Source organism: Elephantulus edwardii, unplaced genomic scaffold (genome assembly GCF_000299155.1).
Source record: "Elephantulus edwardii isolate Elephantulus edwardi_28Jun2011 unplaced genomic scaffold, EleEdw1.0 scaffold00121, whole genome shotgun sequence".
Taxonomy (NCBI): Eukaryota; Metazoa; Chordata; class Mammalia; order Macroscelidea; family Macroscelididae; genus Elephantulus; species Elephantulus edwardii.
Window position 1 is genome coordinate 5,799,974 of NW_006399871.1, and position 11,044 is coordinate 5,811,017.

Consider the following 11,044-nt stretch of genomic DNA (forward strand, 5'->3'; position numbering starts at 1 on the left):
CAAACAGAAAGAAACAAAGGTCTTACAGGCATGGAAAGTGATTAAAGCAGAAGTTTAAAAAGCAGATGGGAAGAAACACAGCTAAGAAATAGGAAAGAATGAATTAAGGCTCAGGGTGAGAACTTACGTAAATGATGAAACAGAGAAGATGGAAGAGAGTTAGAATCTGTCCTTGCCAAATACACAATCTGATTATGGGATATGCTACTGAGAAATGAAATAGATTTTAAAGGGGTTTAAAAAAAATCTCCAAGTGGCAATCTCTTCCTGTACCAGTCAGATACATTTTGACAGTACACACACAAAACAGTAAAATAAAATTAAAAAATCTATAAGCAAATGAACTGTGAGGTCCTTTAATTTCCCAGGAGCAGGGATGAATTAGACTAATTACTCCCATTCTCTCACCTCATCACTAAGGTGACCCAATGGAAACTATGCAGAGAAAGGCTCATTTATAATTAGTAGTTCCATGGAGACGAAGCATTCTTCTCAAAAGGTCTGCTTAAGTCCAATCAAAGCACCTTGCTCTCTGCCTTGGAGAGCTAAGCTTTATGAAACTGACTGAATCAGAGCAGAGTGCTTGTCTCCCGTGTGAGTTCGCTGGTGATGGTTAAAAGTGGAGCGCTGGCTGAAGGCTTTGCCACACTCATGGCATTCGTAGGGCTTCTCTCCAGTGTGAACCCTCTGGTGCACAATGAGCTGTGAGCTGTCACTGAAGGCTTTACCACAGTTGTTGCATTTATAGGGCTTCTCCCCCGTGTGGGTTCTCTGATGTACCATAAGGCTCGAGCTGTAACTGAAGACTTTGCCACACTCGTTACACCCGTAGGGCTTCTCACCTGTGTGAATTCTCTGGTGGATAATGAGGTGTGAGTTCTGATTGAAGGATTTTCCACACTCTTTGCATCTGTAGGGCTTCTCCCCTGTGTGAAGCCTCTGATGTCGAATAAGGCATTTACTCAGGCTGAATGCCTTACCGCACTCACCACATTCAAAAGGTTTTTCTCCAGTATGCATCCGCTTGTGGTCAACCAGCTGAGAGTTCTGACTGAAGGCTTTCCCACATGCACTGCATTTATATGGCTTTTCCCCAGTGTGGAGGCTCTGATGTCGGACAAGACTTTTACTCCGGCTGAAGGCCCTGCCACATTCATTGCACTCATAAGGCTTGTCCCCAGTGTGGATTCTTTGATGATCAGTGAGACTCCCGACTGAAAAGAAGGCTTTCCCACACTTATCACACTTATAAGGTTTCTCCCCCATGTGAAGGATCAGATGTGGACCAAGACTTGTGCTCTGAATGAAGGGCTCCCCACACTTGTTAAGTTCGTGAGGTTTCTCCCCAGCCTGCCTTCTCTGGTGGTCAGTGAGCTGGGGGCTGTGAGTGAAGGCTTCAGCACACTCATTACATTTATATGGTTTCTCCCAGATATGGAGTCTCTGATGTTGGAGGACATGGGAGCTATGCTGATGGGGTTTCCCACATTTACTGCATTCACAGGGCTTCTCCCCTGTATGGATTCTGAGATGAACAATGAGCTGAGAAATATGCCTAAAGGTCTTTGCACATACATTACACTCATAGGGCTTCTCTCCTGTGTGGATTCTCTGACGGCCAATGAGGTGTGAGCTTTGATGGAAAGCTCTGCCACATTCATCAGACTTACAGAATTTCTGTCCCTTTAGAACTCCTTGACGTTCAGCAGGATTGGAGGACTGACTAGCATGTTCCCCAAGTTCCCTATAGTCCTCACATCTGTCTTTTGTGGGGCATTTTTTATCATTATTTTTTATTTCTAGGAAGCTGCTTTGTAATCTACTCCCTTCTCCATTGAAGGGCTGCGCTTCTGGAGTCACGAAAGCGTCCTCACCGGCGTCTCCAGCCTCTGGTGCCCCACCATCCAGCCCCTGGAGTCCTGCTGCTGTCCCATCAGATGACTGTGGTTCTTCTGGACATTCTTGCTTTGGAGTCAACTCTGAACTCTCCATTCTGTTCTGACCTGGTATGAAAAAGAAGAACACAACTTTTACTCATTTCTTGTCCTGTTGAGGAGACAGACTCTAGAGGCCTATGTGAGGGAAAGAAAACTTTATCAGTGAGAACTGAGGCGATACATTGAAAACATGAGAGAAAATAGCTTTTCTTGACAGAAAAATCAAAGAGGTGGAGATTGTCCATGGAGGAAGGTGGAAGAATTGGTGGTGGATATTGAGCTAATAGTGTCAACTTAGAGAACAAGTGGTGAGGCAAGAGACCAGATTATAGAATATGAGCTTACAAAAGTCATTTAAATGCTACATCTCTCTCCACAACGTCAGAATCATTCTTACATGATTAATACGATGGGATGGAAGGGAGAGGGGAGTGAGAATTAATAACTAATAAAAATTAGTAATTAGGGAAAGAATGCCAATGTATAATAAGGGGCTTATCAGACATTATAATTAACTAATTACATTAATAAACTATTATTAGTTATAAAAGAAAACATATATGAATGAAAAACCAGTATGATTTTTACATTTTCACGCAGATAAAAAAATAACAGTAAAAATAAATTTAACAATAAATGCCACACATCTCCACAGTAAAGTGATGAACTCTAGTCTTTTCCAGTCAAGGTACTAAATGGTTCCATGGTTCTCAAAAAAGATGTTTCGGAAAGAGAGTGGTTGCAAATACGTCCTTAAATCAGAGATGTGAATGGGTGATTGTAAAGATGAAAGTTGATGGGAGAACCATACTATGAAAGTGTGATCAAGAAAAAGTATACAAAAAGGCACTGCAATCCCAGAGGTATGCAGTTAGAATCCACCAAATGCTCTGCTCGAGAAGGAGGGTCAATATCCTCCTGTACCAATCAGATCCGACCTGACAGTACACACACACACACACATACAAATAATAAAAATTTTTAAAAAGTATACAAGAAGTGGTGTGATAGGGCAGAAATAAGATTTGGAGAAGCTGTAGGTTCAAAAAACAAGAAAGGGCAAACGCTGGGAAACAGTGTTGAAAAGAGTCAGATTGTAAAATTAGGGCTCTCCTAGCCTTTAAGCATTGGACTAATAGGCCAGTATTGTATTGTACTCTTAAAACATTTTAAAAAGCACCAATGACTTAAAATACAATAAAAATTTATCTTTGGAATCTTGAATCTCTACAATGATAAGGAAACTGAACATCTGCTTTTGAACTCTGGAGGTCAAATATGAAAGTTAGGAGAAGGCAGCATAATCAAAGGTTAATCATGGTTAAACATGAAAATGTTGTTCTTATCCCATTCTTAATCATGCTATTTTACTATATGGAAAGTTGGAGATATTTGACAGAATTCTAAGCCCATGCTCCTCAAAGCTGGCTACTGTACAAAACCTGTCAATCACAGGACCCACCCTATAAAGAGACTCCGACAGGAAAATGCTCTGCGCCCATCTTTGCGGAAGGAAGAACTAGGCAATCTAGCTTTGTAACAAGTAAAGTAACTGTGCTCATCCCAGGATGGATCATGGGTAATTGAGCTAGGGGAAGATAGCAGCCTATCAGCAGCCTCTGCTGTGGCCTGGGCCAAAGGTCCACCCAAAGGGACCAAATATGTTATGACTGAGCCAACCAGAGTGCTTCTCTAGAAAATTCTGACCTAGAAATAAGTTTTTTTAAGAAGATAGTTAAGATCAAAAGCTGAAGATCAAATGATGCATGAAGCAAGGAAAGTTTACTAAGGACCCCTTAGTAGAAATTATGAAGAGAACAGACACTGTAATTCAGGTGGAACTACAAAGTGAACAAGACATTCACAGTGAAGAAACTGGGTAGCAATGAAAAGAGAAGGTAAGAAAACGGACTCCAGGGGCAGCTGAATTACATTCACAGTGGAACACTGGCATAAAGGAGTGTATTTGCTTGTTGGTTTGTGGTTTTTGGTTTGTTTTTGTTTTTTTTTTGCTGCTAAGGCTCCTCCTCTGCTGTGGAAAAGGATCATTTTCTTTCTTTCTTTTTTTTTTTAAATTGTTTTTTAATTTTACTATTTTTGTGTGTGTGTACCATCAAATCAGATCTGACTGGTACAGGAGGAGACTGCCCCTCCTTCTCCAACAACAGAGCATCTGGTGGATTTGAACTGCATGCCTCTAGGATTGCAGTTCAGCTTCTTGCCACTTGGCCACCAGAGCTCCCTGGAATAATGATCATTTTCCGTGAGGTCCAACTGACACCACGTGTGGTCTAGCTGAATAGTTTGTACTGGATTTCCATTCCTGGAAGCTTTATAAACCCCCAGCTGGTTATTTAATATAACTTGTGTGGAATTCTTCCTTACAACTGAAAAAATAAAAAAAGAAAAGAAAGAAAAAATCCAACTAAACCTTCCTCAGTCGATCAATAGTAATGAAGCAAAGGTAAATACCAATTAATTGTTAAAGTGGGACGACAGATCACTCACTATAGAAAGTTCATTATACTCTTTGCTTTGCTTTTATTTAGACTTTTCAAATCAAGAAGCTAGAAGAAAAAATAATCCAACAAAGAGAGCATAAAGAATGCAGATTCCAAGTGGGCACAGGATCATTACCTGATGACACACCGTGATAATGCTCCAGGGTCGTGTTCCAGGAGAGGGCTCTCTTACTGAGTGCTGGACCTTCCCACTTCTTCTGATTATAGTCCACAGACAGGTCCTCATACACCGCACATTTCTGGAATGACAAGCTTCCAATACTCAGGAACATTCTCAATGTAAAGGGCAGGTAGAGGGCAAAGGAAGTGAGGGGGAGGTGGGTGGAAATGGGAGATATCTAAAAGGACAAGTTCAGGGCAAGATGAGTCCATTAACCAAGCTGCGATCAAGCCTAAGACGCAATGAGCAGGGGAGCCTGAGAATAGGACGAGGCTTTGGGGATCAGACGGAGCCATTCTGGGCCCTAGAGATGGAGATCAAGGACAGAAAGAGTCAGGCTCACCTGGGGCCTAACAATCTGAAGCACAGTTGGCACTGGCTGGTCACCTGAGTTTCCCACGTGGGGAAGGGCAGGAGCTGAGGAAGCAAGTGGAGCTGAGGGAAGAAAAGAGATACAGATGGAACGAGTCCAGCCTTTGTCCCCAAATATCTCTAACTTCAAAGAGTGGATTCAAGAGAATACCAGCAGTTTCCTATACACCTTAACCTTTCTTCCAAAGGCTTTAACATGAACAGTAAATATCTTGTGAATATTCCCCAGGGAGCTAGACCTATCCACCCTTCCCAGACCTCATCTCTTTGATGTTTTTCAGGGACCCCGTATATACATTTCTGACGACATTCTTTTTTCCGTGGCTTCCCAAGGCCATGTAAACCTGATTTCTCCCTTGTATCTCTGGTCCCTCATCTCGTTCTTGCTCTCTCACTATGGATACTCTTTAAAGCTCACACCTCAGTATTTCCTTTTCCTTCCTGTCACGATCTCAGGACTTTCCTTACTTAATGCTGTTATCACAAGTGCCACCTCTCCTCAAGATGGCCAATCTTACTGGGCATTTCACTGGAGAGGGGGAGGTTCTATACCACCTTACACTCAATGTCTAAAATACATGTTCTTAACATTTTCTTTTCCTGACTCCCCCAAGTTCTGTCAATAATTCGAGACCTAAGTCCCCCCTCTCCCTTCCTTAATCCCACATCTCATGGATTCTTCCTTCACAGTGTCACTTACATCTCTCCCTTTCCCTTCCACTGACTTAGTTCAGGCAGTAACGGCCTCTCCTCTATTCCACGGTACTAACCTCCTACCCAGCCTCCCTGCATTGTGGCTGAGACAGAACTGACTCGGAGCTGCTCCTCCAGGTTTCTGAGGCTATAAACTGCATGGGAGGAGCTAGCTCAGCTTTCTGCCATGGAGAAGCCGGGAGATTCAAGCTTCCAGCGAGATGCAATCTTTGGTTAGCAGTGCAACTCCCTACGGGCTCTGCCCCCAGGGCTCACGTCCCTTCCCTGCCACTGTTGTGGTTATGTATCATCGAGTCAGAACCGACCCACAGCTGACCCTCCAGCAGGTTTTCAGAGGCAGTAAGTCACACCAAAGGAGACGGCACATCTTTCTCCCCGACAGGAGCTGGTGGATTCAAACTGTGTACCTTTGTGCTGCCAGCACAATTCCTTACCACTAAGCCACCAGAGCTCCCTATTCCCTTCTACTCGTCCCTGTAATAAATGGTTTGGTGGGGGAGGGAAGGGGAGAAAATGTGCAACAATGAATAAAAGCACAATTTTTTAAAAAAAGTGGTATGGCGATAGTGTTTTCACTATATTGTTCTAACTTGGTAAGGGAGAAGAGTCATTATCAGCACCAACAACCTAAGGCTGGTTTCTATGAAGCGGAGGTCAGACACACTGCCTCTCTCCAATCTTTTTACCAATTCTGACACTAGCAGTCGCTTCTATGTCCCTCTCTGTTGGTTTTAATAATTAGGTGCAATAACCACAAAGAATACTCACAACTGTGGAGTTTATTAGGAAGCAACGGTGGCCTAGTGGCAAGATGCTGTGCTGCAAGCCCAAAGGCACCCAGTTCGAAACCACTAGCGGCTCCACAGGAGGGTGAGCAATCTCTTCCCATGTGATTTACTGCCTCTGAAAACCCACCAGAGGGTCAGCTATGGGTCAGTTCCAACTAGACGATACACACAACATGGAGTTTATTAAGGAAGTAATAGGTTACAATGTAGGTTATAGTTCTTTGGTTAGAATAGCCCCTGGCTCTGCTCCCAGACATGTCTCTCCCTGGCTCTTGCCTTCTCAGGCCTCTTGAGCCAACTCAACCTATGCACTGCTCAAGTACTTGTTATAAAGCTCTTTAGTGCTACTGATCACCCAACTCCACCAACAAGCCTCCTGCCAGAGATGGTCTGTTGTCCCAATACATGGTCCTTTGGGACTAGTTCCTCCAAGTGCCCAGAGACACTGCCTGCAAGCGTCCTGCCTGAAGGTGCTGAAGGGTCAAGGAGGTTCTCAGTGTAAGGATTAGGGTCCAAAAGATGTGCGTTAATCCTCGCTCTTCTTTCTTGATGGTCATTATCCTAATCCCTCCACCTGGGCCCATCCCAGTGATCCCCTCTATGAATAAACAGGCGCTTTTCCATTTGTGGTTAATGCTATTAAAACCCCACCCTCCCATAAATAAGCATGTATCCTTTCCCCGCCTACAAACCCTTTAAAAGAATCACCTCCTCCTTCCTTCTATGCTTCATGGACCAGTGCTACCTTATTCCACAGGTATTCCTTTACAAAGCATTTCCCAAATAACCCTCTTTCTTTGCTTACATAGAAAAGCCTACCCTCCTCTTTTACTACTCTTACTTAACAGAAGAACACAAATTTAAAGAGTGCACAGGAGACCTTTTCTTGGCAACTACCTTTAGGGACTGGTCTGGGTACAAAAGGAGGGCAAAACTGATTCTCTTTTGTTAAGGTTCTGTTGTTTGTTATGTGCTTTCAAGCTGGAACTGACTCATAGCTGAGCCTCCAGGGAGTTTTCAGAGGCTAACATACATTGGACATGTTGTGAGGAGGGACCGGTCCTTGGAGAGGGACATCATGCTTGGTAGGGTGAAGGGACAGCGCAGGAGAGGAAGGCCCTCTCTGAGGTGGATTGATTCAGTGACTGGGGTAATCGGGATGGGTGTGTCGGAGACAGTGTGATCAGCACAGGACAGAGCAGAGTTTAGGGCTGTCACACATAGGGTCGCTATGAGTTGCAAGCGACTCGACTGCACATAAAAACAACAAATAAATGGCACAGGAAGAGACTGCCTATCTTTCTCGCTCAGAGCAGCTGGTGGATTCAAACCATCTGCTTTTGGGTTGGCAGCACGAATCCTTAACACGAGGCGACCAGAGCTTCCTGACAGGGTTCTACATACCTTATTTGAATGGAGCCACTCTCAAAGAGTGCCATGTATCTATGTACATCATTAACAAATTGTACTTTATGTATCTTTATGTATATATTATGATATCCACCAAGGGGACTGGCAGGCCACAAGCACTTTAACTTGTGTAATGCCACCCAATCAATGGTGAAAGAAGTCATATAGAAGCAATCTATTATATTGTTATCTCCCTCCTCACTCAATGCAATCTTCCTAAAATGCTATTTCTAACTCATTATGCTCTAACCTCTAAAATTGTCCTGGCTTCAACTCCAAGGCCGTGAATAAGTAGGATTCATGCTCTCAAAGCTGTAGCTCTTTCCACCAACCCACCACCCCCTTGTTATGTACAAATGAATTGGATCCGACCGGCACAGGAAGAAGTTGCCCCTCCTTCTCTAGTGGCGCATCTGGTGGATTCGAGCTGCACACCTTTGGGACTGCAGTGCAGCTTCTTGTCATTAGGCACCAGAGCTTCTGCCATAGCTCTTCTTGATACCACTTAACAATGGGTCAGAGTCTCCCACTCGTTATCTTCTGCTCCTGGGATGCTTTCCAATTTTCTCTCCCTTCAAAATCATGCCCAATTCTTTGCTCCCCAATCCTACTGCTAATTCTCCATGAAGCACCTCCTATCGACTCCACCCCATAATGATCACGCTCACCTTTTATAATGCCCAATTGCTCATTTGTGATTGGAGGATGATCTCATTATTCTTACCTAGAGACAATTATCATTCATATGAGTTTGCCTGCTCTTACACACAGTTCAACTCATTCATCCAACTAAAGAAAAGATCTTTAACAGAGCCGTGTACTGGATTCCTCCACTGCCCAAATGTGCCTTTTCCATGACATGTGCACAACAAAACCTTTGTCAACACATGAACGACTGGTGAATAAGCAGAAAGAATGGACAAGGCCACCAATGAGGGAGGACAAGATAGTGAGGAATTTTAACCAGGTTAAGAGATTAAGGCACAAAGACATCAGAGAGAAAGAAAGAAATGTGGCTTGAAGTCAAGCTGGGAAGGCGAGTACCAGTGTGTCCATTGGGCACATGCTGTGCCATGGTGTCATGGGGAGGCTCCTGGCGGGTTCCGGGAGCTGAGGTCCCACTGCAGGGTGAAGCAGGAAGAGATTTCTCCACTGCACCCAGAGCTGCTGTCTCATCCAAAGGCATCTTCTGCTCCTCTGCACACGCTGGAACCTAGAGACAAGAAAAAAACAATAAGGTTTAAGGGAGCTCTGGTGGCCTAGTGGCAAGAAGCTACATTGGAATCCCAGAGGTATGCGGTTTGAATCCACCAGATGCTCTGCTGGAGAAAGAGGGGCAATCTCCTCCTGTACTGTCAGATCTGATTTGATGGTACAAACACAATTAGGTTTAAGAGGCATCAAACCCCAAACTTCCAAGATGTCAGGGAAAAGATAAAAAGCGTGTCCTTCTGGAAGAAAAGGTGGTCACAGAAAACTAAAGCTTTCAATCCTAACTGGCAGACCTCTGCTGATCTTCAGTGGGGGTTTGAAGGGCAGACTCTAAAACCAACACCAGTTGGTATGAGGTCTTCAGACAAATTTGTTTACCGAAAACCATATACAGAAGGAAGTCAAGACAGTAATTTGGTAGACTCTATAAGCCCTTGACCAACAAGAAACCAATCAGAATTGCTGAGGACATAGAGTAACGTATAAACTCCAAAGACTACATGTACTGGCAAAAAGTCAATTCTGACTCATGGTGGTGATGTATTAGATTTCCAATGCTGTAAATCTTTATGGGAGGAGGCTGCCCATCTTTCTGCTGTGGAGTGGCAGGTAGATTTGAGGACACATCATGCACTGTGCCAATAGGGCTCATTTGAGAAGCATACACATGGAGAAATAGTTGTATGAACTTCTTAGCCATACCAAACACCTGGAAGGGTTGAGTCAGTGGGGTAGAGGATTTAAGATCACAGACTCAGGAGACATCTAGGCCAACTGGTATAACACAGTCCACAAAGACAGTGAGGAAGGATGACAGAAGATGAACTGATGCCTTTGAACTGTGGTGCTGGACAGCCCATAAATTGCTGAATGAGCAGATACATCTTGAAGAAGGTGCAGCCAGAGTGCTCTTTGGAGGTAAAGATAATAAAGCTTCATCTCTCACATTCTCAGCATGTTGTTAGGAGAGGTTATACCCTGGAGAGGGACATCATGCTTGCAAAGACGGAGGGTTGGTGAAAGAGAAGAAGACCCTCAACCAGGTGGACTGACACAGTGACTGCGGCAATGGGCTTGAGTGTGTCAGAGATTAGGAAGGTGGGACATGATAGTACAGGGTTCAGATCTGTTGTTCACAGGATTATATACAACTCGACGGCACTGAACAAGAAGTCCACAAAGACTGCTCTACACACCACTTTGGTGAGTATTGACTGGTCTTAAAAAGTTCGTGAGCTCTTTCACCAAGGACCCACCAATATGGGCCGTGTTCGCACCAAAACCGTGAAGAAGGTGGCCTGGGTCATCACTGAGAAATAATACACGTGCCTGGGTAATGACTTCCACACAAACAAGCGCGTGTGCGAGGAGATTGCCATTATTCCCAGCAAGAAGGTCCGAAACAAGATAGCAGGCTATGTCACACATCTGATGAAACAGATTCATAGAGGGCCTTTGAGAGGCATCTCCATGAAGCTGCAGGAGGAGGAGAGAGAAAGGAGAGATAATTATGTACCAGAGGTTTCAGCCCTGGATCAGGAGATCACTGAAGTAGATCCTGATACTAAGGAAATGTTGAAGCTCTTGGACTTTGGCAGTCTGTCCAACCTCCAGGTCACTCAGCCCACAGCTGGGATGAATTTCAAAACACCATGTGGAGCTGTTTGAGTCTGTCTGCTATGTTGTAATATTTTCAATAAAATTGGGCGCGTGCGCGCGCGCGCACACACACACACACAAAAAGTTTGTGAGGGGCCACCTAGGGCGTAACTACTGGTCTCTTTCTATTCAAAGGAAAGAGTCGTGAAGAAAATAAAATACTCAAGGAAATGATTAGTCAAGACAGCATGGTACTGGTACAATGACAGACACATAAATCAATGGAATCGAATTGAGAATCCAGAGATCAACCCATCTATCTATGGTCAA

General features: G+C 44.1%; 1 protein-coding gene across 1 annotated transcript in view; it reads right to left on the reverse strand.

Moving 5' to 3' along the window:
• Nucleotides 1–552: 552 nt before the first annotated feature.
• Nucleotides 553–11,044, reverse strand: part of ZKSCAN7 (zinc finger with KRAB and SCAN domains 7) — a 14,347-nt gene continuing 3,855 nt past the window's right edge. The window contains exons 2-5 of the mRNA XM_006892978.1: nucleotides 8,948–9,116; nucleotides 4,963–5,054; nucleotides 4,575–4,698; nucleotides 553–2,003 (exon numbers count right to left, since the gene is read on the reverse strand). Coding sequence (XP_006893040.1) covers nucleotides 553–2,003; nucleotides 4,575–4,698; nucleotides 4,963–5,054; nucleotides 8,948–9,116 — 1,836 coding nt within the window. The remainder of the gene's footprint in view (nucleotides 2,004–4,574; nucleotides 4,699–4,962; nucleotides 5,055–8,947; nucleotides 9,117–11,044) is intronic.